Below are 12,368 nucleotides of genomic sequence, written 5' to 3'. Positions count from 1 at the left end.
GGGCCCGCAAGGCGGGTTGACGGCGCCGCCCCCCGCCGCTGCCGCCGCCCTCCTGCTGTGGTGGTGCCGGTGCCGCCCCCCCCTTCTTCTTCTTCTTCTTCTTCTTCCTCCTCCTCCTCCTCCTCCTCCGCCCCGCTCCGCCGCCGCCGCCGCCTCGCGCTCCCTCAGCCGCGAGCCCCGCTCCGGTCGCCTCTGCCGGAGCCTCTCTCTGGACCCCTGACGTCACCCGCAGTGACCTCACCGCCCCTTCACCGTCGCCATTGGTTGCGCCGGCAAACGCCGCGCCGGACCCGCCCCGCCCCCCTGCGGTACGCCGGGAGTTGTAGTGAGGGGAAGGAGAGCGTCGGAGGGGGACGCGGGTTCGAGACCCCGCAGGGGACGCAGCGCAGGTGTGTCGTCGTCGTCGTCGTCCCCCCGCCCCACGACGTCAAAGCGAGGTGGCCAGCGTCACCTGGGAGAAGCCACCATTGAACCCAAACGCCCCCCCACCCCTTCCTTCCTCCCCCGGGATTACAAACCGGGCCAGGCCTCGCAAGCACGAGTCACCGCGCCGGCTTTCCGGTGCGACACCGGCAAAGCATTTCCCGGTGCCTCAGTTTACCCAACCGGAGGGGGCAGGTACCCGCCAGCGCCCCGGAGGTGACAGCGGGGCGCGTGACGATGGCGATAATGGGCATCTTTCAAGCCGGCGGGGCTCTGGCGTGGCAACTCCACGCCCGGAGCGGACATCCCGCATTCCTGACCCCGGCATCAACCCAAAAAATTGGCCCCAACGCTTCCTCCCCGCGCAGGGAGGAGATGCAGCCGATGAACCCCCAAAAGTCTGAGCAAATGGGTAACCTCACCCCACAGGTGTGTGCATGGCGGGGGGGTGATCGCCATTTAATGCCCCAATGCACCCCTCGAGCCCCGAGTCAGGCTGGAGCAGAAGGTAACGCACCGAGGGGGGTCGGATCCACACTCCGGGTGAGCTACGCTGGGGAGAATTTGGAGGTGGGGGCAAAGGGGAACAGGATTATATTGAGCAACCAGTTCCAAGCGACTGGGAGAACAGGAAGGGGAAAAGCAGACTTTTCTCTTATTTCATTAAATCCTTGTAGTATTTCATCTGTGTAATACCATAGTTTTGTGACAGGGATAATTTTAGGGTAACAGGGACTATGATAGCATCCTGTCCCTTTTGGGATGCCTTAAGACCACTCTTGCAGCACCCAGACCCTTGTATGTGGGTGCACAGGGGATTTAGGGGGGGGGCCCTCTGAGCCCTCATGGGTCTAAAAATGGAGGTGCATGGGTGGTCGCTGGCCTTGGCCCACCCTGGCATGGGGACAGTGTTGTCCCTGCCATGGGTGCACCCCATGGTTTGTGGGGTGGTTCACTGACCATGGTGGGGACGGGCAGACAAAGTGGAGATGAGGGGAAGGGGAGGGCAAGGGGGGTGTCGGAAGCCATGGGGAATAGGGGAGATGTGGGGAGTAGGGGGAAACATGGGGAGCTGCAGGAAAACCATTGGAAATGGGGGAGCCATGGGGAGCCAGAGGAGTTCTGAGGAGCAGCGGAGCTACAGGGACCCATAGCAAGATGTGGGTAGCTATAAGGAGTGGGGGGAGCTATGGGGGACAAGGGGAACCAGGGGGAACCATGGGGAGGGGACTGTTGGGGACAAGGGGATCTGTGGGTCCACACAGCTGGGGAAGGGGTTCCTCCATGCCCTGCTGCAGAGCCCAGCCAATGCCCAGCCCATCCTCACCTTTTTGGGGCTGGGGGTACTCAGGGTAGGAGGGGGGTGACACCCCCATCTCCACCCCAAGTCCCAGCCCAGCATAGCCATGGGGTGAAGCAGCTCCTCATTAAGGCCACACAATTAGGACCCTCTTAGAAAGGAAGGTGACCTACCCAAACTCAAGCCCTGCTGCTCCATAGGGGGCTTCCTGCCAGCACCCACCCAAGAAGCTGGCAGGTAAAGGGTGTCTCCCAGAAGAAGCCCCCCGGGTAGTCAGGTGCACCCCCAAGTTTTGGGGTTCAGTGAGAGCAGGGATCAGCCCTGACCCAGGCAGCCTCTGCCTTCCCAGGCACAGGGTGGCCAGAAAATGCCCCAAAGGGGATGGGGCAAGATGAGACACAGAAGAAACCCCAGAGCTGGTGCTGGCAAAACCAAGGCAGAGGCTCCTCCTCCAAAGGGAGTTCCTTTGCTTCCCCCCCCCTCCCCAAAAAAGGGAATTACATGTCCCTGTGCCTTCACCCATGTGCATGTGACTGCAGCAGACCTGGGGTGATGAGGTCCAGCCCTCTCCAAAGCCCCTTCCCCAACATCCTCAAGGATGGAGACAACAGATCAGGGTCTCCCTTCTTGGCTTCTTCTCCCCCTTCCACAGGGACAAGTCCCTCCCCCTTAACGCACCTCTTCCCGGGTTTTGGCTGCAACCCAGCCTCCCCCTGCACTCCGGCCCAGGTGATTTATCACCTCGGAGAAGCTATCAGCCCTCAACTAAGGGCAGCTCATTGCCACAGCAGATGCTGGCAGGCATAGGGGTACGAGGCCAGGGGTATGTCTGCGTGTACGGGGGGCTGAGGCAACGGCAAAGAGCCCGCATCAGGCAGGGAAGACAGCAAAACGAGGAATGGGAAACAGGAGAGGGAGGCAGCTGGACACTAATCCCACAAAGACAAGCATCCTGAGGGATACAGGAGCCACATGCTAGGTCCAGAGCTCATCCCACCCCAGCAAGAACCACTGTACCAGCAGTAATTAAAAAAAAAAAAAAAAAAAAAAAAAAAAAAGTGAAATGTTTATTCCCACCTGGCGACACTTCCCTGTGCTGCTGGTGGCAGGTCACAGCTGGACAAGAGAGTCACCCTTGCGAGACGACCACGTCTCCTTGTTCACCCCACGTGCCCATGGCATGTCCCAGCTCCAGACAGGGCTGTCAAAGCCCTTGGGGCCAAGGGCTACAGCAGCAATTTGTGAAGGCAGGGGGCTTCAAGGAAGGCAGTCAGGGAGGAGGGGGTCCCAGCGGCTGCTGGGGGCTGCGTTTGGCATGGAGCCTCCTCGGCACCCCCTCCCCGGGGCACGGAGCTGCCGTGGGAGCAACTGCAAAGCGGATCTCTGCCGGACTGATGCAATACCCAGTTCCCAGAGGCAGTGGCCCATTCAGGAGGAATTCATGCTCTCCCATTGCCGGAAAATGCGGAACACCTTGCAGGACTTCACCGAGAGACTCTGTGAGAGAGGGGAGCAAAGTGACAACCAGAGGTTAAGACACCGCAACAGGACCTGCGACTGCCACTGACCTACCTACAAAGCACATGAGCAGAAACTGCAGCAAAAAATACCCATCTGAAATATCCTAATTGGTTGCCAAGACACCAATTTGCTCCTCTTCTTCGTCAGCCCTATTTACCAGAACCAGAGGGGAGAAGAGCAAGGTGACTGCAAGCAAGAAGCAGGACGGGACTCCAACCATTCCCTGCTCCAGCTGGGTCTCGCGCCTCTGACTTATGTCTGGTTGCACAGGACCAGCCAGCACTTTCCCGGCACATGGCATAGCCAGAAGGGACCAGCCTGTTGGGGACACAACTCACACAAAGTCCCCAAGACAAATGCTGAAGCAGGACTGCTCCACCAGTCCCTACAGCTCAGCCCCAAGCAAAGCAGGGGGGAGCCATCAGGAGGAATCCAGGAGGATAGTGGGGCCCAGGAAGGCAGGAGCAGGTACTGGCTGCTCCACAGCTGCTCAGGGAGAGGGGTTGTGGCCTCAGCTCTGCTCCCCTGGCTCGGCAAACACACCCATCCAACACCCTGGGGCTGGTGGCCGCAGAAGCCAGCAATCAGGATGTCTGTAGAGAGGGTCGGGAGCTCTCTATCGGGACATAAAATGAAACTGGATCTTGGGCAGTGCTGAGCCACTCGGGAAAGGCTGTTATTTATAGAAGCCCTTGAGCAGATCTGCGCACAACACATCGTTGTAATAGATGAGACCTGGCCGAGAGGCTGTCAGCACAGCCAGAGGGGAAGCTGAGACTCTGCAGACACACGCTTGGTCCTTGCCACCCAGCTGGGTTTGCATTCAGCCCAAAAGAAGCCCATCTACCCCAAATTCTGCCCACAGACTTTCAGCCCTGGGCAAGGCCGGGGCAAGCAGTGTTTTGAGTGCTTGGGTTTGGGGCTGGGGATCCCGCAAGGCTCACCACGGGCTCCGTCTCAGGCACTCTTTCACACTTTCTGGTGGCAAGGAGTGTCTTCAGTACCACTCGCCAGCCTGGCTCTGCCTTTGGAGGTTCCTTCTCTGTCTGGGTCGCGGTATCTTCCAGGGCTTCCCCTCCCTCCACTGTGTTGACCCAGGGACACCAGTCGCGATGCTGAGAGCTGGGGTCAAAGAAGCTCCTCAAAGAAGTGTCCTGGATAGGGGAGGAGGGGAAAGTGAAGGAGGACAGCAACACAGCATGGTTTAAAACAGACTCCAGTGAGATGATAAAACCCTCTCTGTGCCTAAACACCAGCCCTGAGCTGGCTACAGGGACAACACTGGTCCCTGGATCAGGAGCACCCTGCCCAGATCCCTCTCCTTCCCACCCAGTCTCTCCCTGCACCTAGGTCACTCACCGAGCTGCTGGAAGAGCAGAGCCGTGTGCGCTTGGCTCTGCGAAGAGGACTGGATGGCACCTCCATGTTTTCCCCCTGGCCCATGCTGCGGGTGACAGGGCGGCTCCTCGGAGTGGGGCTGGCCACCTCCAACTCACTCCGGTCCATGGGGATGGGAGAGTCCCAACCCCGCGGGCGAGAGATTGCTGGGGACAGGCTCTTCTCGTGCTGCCAGTGGGGAAAGAACAAGGAATTAATAGATTTTCTCTGGTCACCAGCATGTCCTCTGCCTGAAGGGGACAGGGGGGCCCTGGCCAGCTCAAACAAGACATCAAAGCCCTCTCAGCCATCCTGGCAGGAGCCACGCCACCTTCCCTTCATACCAGGAGCATCTCAGAAGTGTCTAGTTGGAGATGGGTGAAGGCAGCCCCCTGATTTGGGGGGAGAGCTGCAGAGGGCAAGGGCAAAAGCAGCAGCAACCCACTTCTGTTGGATGTTGCCTACAGCTGGAGACACAGCACCAAAATGAGCCTCTTTCAAAGTAAAAGGCAGTGGACACCCAAACTACATCAGTCTCAACTCCTGTGTTCCCCTGTATCACCCAGACATCCTGAGTTCATGGGCTGGCTGAGCTGGGCCATACCTGCTCAGAGCCCGGAGAGAGTGTGTCTTGGCTCCGCGTAAGCATTCTGCGTGGAGACGTGGGCACGAGCGGGAAGCGCTCGGCGGGTGCCGGTGATACACTGCTCGGGCCGCAGGAGTCCAGATCTGGCCCCGCAGACTCCAGCTGGTGAAAGCCCCACAGTCCCACCTTCCTCATGCAGCGGGAGCAGGTGATGACCGAGAGGTGCACAGAGCCAGACGCAGCACTGTAGGGAAAGAGCCAAGTCACGAGAGGTCAGGGATGAGCCTGGGCCCTTCCCCAAAATCGCAGCTTTCAGAACAGATGCAGGTATCGGGCAGAGCACAGGAATGGTCTCAGTCGCAGGTACCTGAGCCAGCACGTTTCAAGACATCAGCACCCCAGCGCTGAGGCATGGACTTACTGTTTTTGTAGCCCTGTGTGCTAAGAAGTAAAACAAGTCCATTAAAATCCATCTATAGCATTGATTTAAACTGGCTCAGTTACATTTTGGCTTGCCACGAAGCAGGAGCACACTCAGTTATGGCACATCAGCCAAGTGTCCCCATCCTCAGCCCAAGAATTGCCCAGCCACAGCAGCAGCTCCACTCTTCCTCACCGTAAACCTTTTTCCAGCCTGCATCTTAAGAGATCACTTCACCTTCAGCAAGCTGCCTCAGGCACAAACAGCATGGCTGTTCAGCTCACAGCACAGGCTTTGGGAAGCCACGAACCTTCAGGTCACGAATCTTCCCTCCCTTCCCGCAGGCCTGACGAGCAATAAAAGTGCTACTGAGGATAACATTTCAGGGATTGACTTCAACATCTAAATCAGCAATGAGCAGGGCAACCGACAGCTCAGTTGTTTCAGACTCTTTGCCATCTCAGGGAGACATCTATTTTAGATTAGGTAGCTTTGCACTAGGGTTTCTGGAAGTCTGTCAATTTTAACGGCTGGAGATAATAAAATAGTGAAATAGAGGATACTGAACATTTCACAGGAAGGACATCCGCATTCCTCCAGCCTCTGACAGGATTCACCAGCAACCACAAAGTGCGGCAGACACTTCAGTATCAGCTACAGCACTACCCACCTGCAAGTCCAGCCACACAGAGCCAGGATGCAGGCAGGAACATGCACTTGCAGGATTTCCGTGGCAAACTTCAACGGTGGTTTCTCTCCCTCCGTTTTGTGCTCTAGTTCCTCCCCAATCAGCTGGAGGAGCAGACTGATCTTCTCCTCTGTCAGGGACTGTGGGACAGAGAAAGATGGCAGAGCTGGCAGTCAGAGGCAGTCTGATAAAATACACTGCTTCTACTCACAAACCACATCCTAAATGGAGAAAAAACCCTTCCTCACTCCCCAAAAGGGCTGGATGCATGAGCGAGCACCCTCAGCACTTCTACTCTGGTTAACAGGCAAAAGCCACACAGAGAAATGGCATCCTGCTGCCTTGCGTCCATCTGACTGTCCCCATTGCATGGACTCAGTTCAAGCACCATTTGCTCCCCTGAGCACATGTGGGGATAGCGGAGCAGGTCACAGCTCTGCCACTCACAGCAAGCACGAGCCTGAACAGTCCCCATCCGTCCCTCCGATCCCAGGGAGGCAGCAGGGGCTGTGTTTGCCTGTGCTCAGGCAAACCGTGAGCGCTTCTGGGGCCATTGTTGAGACATATAGAGAAAAGAGAGTCCCCAAAGGCTGTTAGTCAGGCTCCAGACCTCGCTGCTAGTGGGATAGCTGGGGAGTTAGATGTGGAGATGCGATACATCCGTTGGCTTTATGCTGTCTCTTCTCGGGGGGCTCTGCTGGGTTTCACAGCTCAGTCAGCCCACAGTGGCAACCATAAAACACCTCTGCGATTTCTGCTGAATGGATGAAGAGTTCCCCAGTGCCCACATGGCTTCTTGCTGCCGAGAGCCATCTGTTTCCTGGCGAGCGAGTGTCCAACGAGCCAGACTTGGCTGGAGTAGAGTGAGGCCTGGCCAGATCCCTACGAGGAGGCAATCCCACACTTGCTCCTGGCTGCAGCTAAGCTCCAGCCTCCCCTGCCGTAGCTCCTGCTCTTCCCTCCTGCCTGCTGAGCCTCCTCACACGACTGCCTTGCACGAGAGGCCCCCCTGTACTGCACTCCCTGGGCTCCCTCACCTTCACAGGCCTCTGCCCACACCTCTGCTCTGGGGCAGCCTCTGGCTCCCCAAATTCCTGATCCCACCTAGAGCAATGACTGCCTCCAGTGGAATCCCAGCCACTTGTTAGAGCTCTTTGCGGGCTGCCATGTCCCACAGAGCACTTGGGGGTAACGAACAGGGGTGGGAGCTGCCAGGGAGAGCTCCCAAAGGAGTCTGTGGGACCCCGGATCACTTCTGCTAGGCACCAGAGAGCACCACGCACACCAGAAAAGGTGCAGAGTGCCAACCAGACACTACAGCCCACTTCCCACCAGCAACATTGTGGTGACATGAGCCAGCTGTGCCTGTGTTGGTCAAGGGCTTGCACAGGAGATGAGCCTTTCCAAACTTCCTTTTACATGCTTTCAGAAACACTAGGTAAAACCACCATGTGGGGAACATCCAAGGAGAAAGCCAAGGTGATGACAGACCACTCACACATGCAAGTTGAAGTCTCTGATTTTAATCTCCCAACTGTTTTGGTCAGGGTTGCACAGTACAGGTGTGCCCGGCATCATCACTAGGGACTTGAATGTACCCAATCTCGGGGGCAGATGGGAACTCACCATGTTTTTCATGTCTTCTGGTCTGAGGGAGGGCAGCTGCAGCTCCAGCTGACATAGGCTCTGAAAGCGGTCCAGGAAGTCCTGGAGAAGGGCTCTGGGCTCATCCACCAGCAACATGGCAAAGCGATCTGATGAAAGCAAATGCAGGAGGCCTGAGCTGTGCCACCAGCCTTCCCAGCTCCTCCTCATACCGCAGGGTAAGGGAGGAGATAAGTCCAGCCAAGGCCTCCCCATAACGGTCTCTTGGCTTTTAAAAGAAAAGCTGAGCACAGCCTTCTTCCTTTGCAACCACCTTTCCCTGTGCAGTGCAGCTTTGAAGATGAGATCTATTGCCCTTTAAGCACCCCGTCATCCAGCCTCCCCTGTCCCCTCCCAGTTACAACCAGAAAAGCATTTTAACTGCTCTAGAAGCATGCAAAGGTTAAGAGAGGCTGGGTACAGCCTGGCTTGGGGTTCCAGCCATGGCTCAGTTATTTATTTGCTGAGGCTGCTCAAAAACACTGCTTTGCCACTGTGCGTTTCATTGTCCCCACAGGGAAAAAGGGGACCGTGATGACACTGCCAGGTTTGAGAACTTGAAGAGAAACCACAGTTCCTACAACAGGAGACAAGAGCAGTGAAAGAAAGGGAGAAAAAAAGAGAATAATGCTGGACATGTGCACTAGCCGGGCTCTGAGACACCAACCTGGGCAGGGGCTGTCCGGCCAGAAGCAGAACTTCTCATGAGCAGTGCACAAGGCCTTCTTCAGCTCTATGCAGCGCTCCTTATCTGCAAGGCAAAGCTCAATTCTACTCCCCTGTGGAGCCACCTCCTCAGGGAATGGTTGGGAAAACCAAACCAGGAAAGGAAGGTACCAGGCTACAAGGGCTTCCCTGTTCCTCCCATTCAGCATGGCTCAGGTGGCAGATGCCACCTGAGGCTGTAGCTTGCAGAACCTGAAACTCTCACCTCAGACTCATCTCCCTCCCCACCAAAAGGAGCTCCCGCACCTCCAGCCTCCCTGCAGGCAATCACAGACGGCAGTTCCTACAGCAGCAACGGCAGGCTGGTTCAAGGGGCTATCTCCACAACAGCAAGCATCACCAGAGTAGTTCCACCTCTCTGCAGCCAAAATCCCCTCCCATTCCCAGGCACAGTGACCACAGAGCAGGGGAGCCTGCCACACTGCACAGCAATGTAGTGGAAATGTAGCTCAAACCACCATGGGCACAGTGCCTGCCTGCTCTTGCCAGTTTTACCTCCTGGGCTGCTGCCAGTCCCTAGCTAACTCACCTGACTCCTCTGCTCTGGCTGTAGGATCCAAATCACAGCCATGTCTGGAAATCAAGCTTCCCAAAAAAAGATTTGGTACTTCATTTAACTTATTCACACCTTTCAGAATCAAATAATTTATTCTTCAATTTATTTTTCCAGCCCCTCTTCCAACCTCTGATTATTTTAGGTTTTCCTAAACGAGTGCAATTACCAACAGAATAATTAGGCCAAGGTTTATTTAACAAAGATAGTCTGAACAAACAGTGGGTGTCAATATTCAGACTGACCCAAAAGGAAATGCTCATGCAGCTCCCCATTACACATGACCTATGCTGCATTTGTCAGACATCAGGGCTGCACTCTCCGCTACCTTCCAGATAACAAGAGCAGGGACTTGCAATCAAGAAAATTGAGAAGTGGAGATGACACTTATTTGTGGTGTAATGAGCGTCTTTCTGCACATGACAGAGGCAGGTAAAGGAAAAGCAAAGGTCTGGACAGGTGATATAAAGCATAGACCATCACTATCCTGTGGCTCAGAAGCGACACTCACGCCATGGGGCCGAACACACCGCAGAGGCTGGTGTTCCTGCCACACTCTCAGCCCCATGTTGTCCAGTGTGGGAGAGATGGGAGCCATTACTGCTCCTGCCTGCACCTCACAGCATCAGGAGCGGCCAATGCTCTGCAGGCAGGGGAAGGAAACTGGTGCTGGGCCTGGGCAGGGAGCTCAGCGAGGGCAACAGGAAGGGGAGTTTTATTGCTGGTAGTCCAAGTAGTTTAAAGAGGACAGTGGAAGAGTTTATTAAATTACAGAATGTGACCACCTGAACAGACTGACTTGTGACAAGCCATCACCAACAGCCCACATTAGAAAAACTGAATAGAGGATCAGGGCAGCAGACCAAGCAGTTGGAAAACAAAATTTAAAAAAGGATGTTAAGGTACTTGAATGCATGCAGAGGAGGGGAACAAAGCTGGTGAAAGGGCTGGAAGGCATGTCCTGTGAGGAGTGGCTGAGCACTCTGAATTTGTCCAGTCAGGAGAGGAGGATAAGGGGCAACCTCAATGCTCTCTACAGCTTCCTGAGAGGGAAGTGCTGATCTCTTCTCCCTAAGATCCTGTGATAAGACACATGGGAATGGCTCAAAGCTGCACCAGGTGAAGCTCAGACTTGAGATTAGGAAGCATTTCTTTACCAAGAGGGTGGTCACACACTGGAACAGGTTTCCTAGAGAGGTGGTCGATGCCCCATGTCTGGCAGTGTTTAAGAGGCATGTGGACATTGCCCTTAATATGATTTAATATTTGGTCAGCCCTGACACGGTCAAGCAGTTGGACTAGATGACAGTCGTAGATCCCTTCCAACTGCAACTATTCTGTTCTAACCCACCTCTGACAACAGAATCAGGAAGTTTGACCATGTTCTCACAAACTAAAGGAAACCTGACTCGCACTTTATTTTCAGAAACAAACACCCAGCACCTCTCAGGACAAGACTACGGAAGTCATTTATGCACATGACAAAGCACTTGCACCCCCAAACCCTACAGCCCACCACCTGTACCCGCTGGATGCTGGCATACGTACACTTGTTGAAGTCAAACGCAAGCTGCAGGCTCACACAGAGGAAGGCCTGGCAGCTGGAGCACTTCAGCATGTCACACTCCACATTGGTCCAGCCGTACTTGGCGCAAACCAGGGGAGACAGCTCGCGGGGTTTGCCAGCCCACTTCAGCGGGTGCTTGTATTAAGGATAAAACCTAATAAATTATGGGTTGACCGGGAAAAGCTTTCGCCAAGGTTTATTTGGCTGAAGAAGAAAAGCTTCCAAGAAGACAGAGCCTGCATGGAAGCCACAGGGAGGGTGACAGCAAAGCAGGGTGGGGGATGGCTGGAAGCCCAGTGTCAGAAAGGATATGGTGAATGTTTCTACTCTGCTGAAATAGGCTTCCTTGCTGGCAGACTCCAAGGAGAGAGCATCCATTTGCAAAGATCCATTAGCTGATTCTGACCAGTCAGATATGTCCTTCCTAAAGAAACAGCAAGTCAGCAAGCAAAGCATCTGCACTGTCCTGGAAAGATTTCATTAATAAAAAAATGCACAGATTGCCCTCTAACCTCTTGTTCTTCAGGCTTACCCTTGCAAGAACCCTTTCTCCAGAGCTCCTAAGTCCTGACTTTTAATTACTTTACTAACAAACCAATTTAAAAAATATAATGCAACAAGCAAAGGTGCACATTAAACATTTCATGATGACCGACAGCAGTGGCCAACGGAGATTTGATGTGACAAGTAGGAGACAGGAGCTTGTTCTCCAAGCCCAGTGAGACCAGATTGACAATTGCAGCAAGTCTCTGAAGTCAGGGACGCATCTGAGCTCCCAGCATCTGGAATGCCAGCTCCTGGCACCCAGAACACCAGCCCTGTGGTGAGTGCTGCCCTTCAGCCTCTCCCCAACACTCCTCCGTGGCCCAAAACTTGGGGATGGTTGGGTCAAGGGTGAATTGTGCCTCTGAGAGCAACCATGGTTACTTGGCTTTAAGCAGATACCAGCAAAGCTCAGCATCCAATGCCTCAACTGCATTCCAGACTCCCCAGTGCCCCCCAGTAACTCCTGTGACTCTCAGTATACCCCCAGGGTGCGACCGCACACTTTTCGGGTCAGAGGCCCAGTCCGTGGCCAGTTCAGCTTGCTCAGGCTGCAGGGACACCAGAACTCCACAGGTCACTTACCTGTCCCTGCCTTCCCAGTGCCCCCCAGTACTGCCTCCCAGTGTACACCAGTACTGCCTCCTACTGCCTCCCAGTGTCCCAGTATCTCTGTTTCCGCTACTGCTTTCCCGTGCTTCTTAGTCCCTCCAGTACTCCCAGTGCCACCACTACCGCCTCCCACTACCCCTTCATCCCTGCAGTACTCCCAGTACCCCTTAGGGCCACAAGTACAGCCTCCCAGCGCCCCTCACTTTCCAGTGCCCCCCACCCTCAACGTGCTTCCCAGTCCCTCCCAGCACACCCCAGCACCCTCTTTCCCCAGTACTCCTCCGCCACAATAACTCCCAATACCTACCAGTGCTCCCCAGCCCCGACCCCCCCAACGACTCGTGTCGCCTCCCAGGACCCCTCAGCGTCTCCCCAGCACCCCCCCAAATAACTTCGAGGGCTCCCCA

At 55.3% G+C, this 12,368-nt stretch overlaps 1 protein-coding gene across 4 annotated transcripts in view; it reads right to left on the bottom strand.

Annotated features, from left to right (window-relative positions):
* ZC3HC1 (zinc finger, C3HC-type containing 1) overlaps positions 1–11,758 on the bottom strand; it is a 56,200-nt gene extending 44,442 nt beyond the window's left edge. For all 4 annotated transcript variants that reach the window (XM_010581075.1, XM_010581073.1, XM_010581074.1 and 1 more), the window contains exons 1-9: positions 11,119–11,758; positions 10,788–10,938; positions 8,628–8,711; positions 7,943–8,070; positions 6,299–6,456; positions 5,226–5,451; positions 4,604–4,810; positions 4,189–4,398; positions 2,801–3,220 (exon numbers count right to left, since the gene is read on the bottom strand). In XM_010581075.1, coding sequence (XP_010579377.1) covers positions 3,152–3,220; positions 4,189–4,398; positions 4,604–4,810; positions 5,226–5,451; positions 6,299–6,456; positions 7,943–8,070; positions 8,628–8,711; positions 10,788–10,938; positions 11,119–11,262 — 1,377 coding nt within the window. In that variant the 5' untranslated portion in view covers positions 11,263–11,758 and the 3' untranslated portion in view covers positions 2,801–3,151. The remainder of the gene's footprint in view (positions 1–2,800; positions 3,221–4,188; positions 4,399–4,603; positions 4,811–5,225; positions 5,452–6,298; positions 6,457–7,942; positions 8,071–8,627; positions 8,712–10,787; positions 10,939–11,118) is intronic.
* Positions 11,759–12,368: the final 610 nt, after the last annotated feature.

This window comes from Haliaeetus leucocephalus, unplaced genomic scaffold (genome assembly GCF_000737465.1).
Source record: "Haliaeetus leucocephalus isolate CR32 unplaced genomic scaffold, Haliaeetus_leucocephalus-4.0 Scaffold751, whole genome shotgun sequence".
NCBI lineage: Eukaryota > Metazoa > Chordata > Aves > Accipitriformes > Accipitridae > Haliaeetus > Haliaeetus leucocephalus.
The sequence above is the reverse complement of the archived record's forward strand: the minus strand, read 5'-3'. Positions and strand labels throughout refer to the sequence as shown.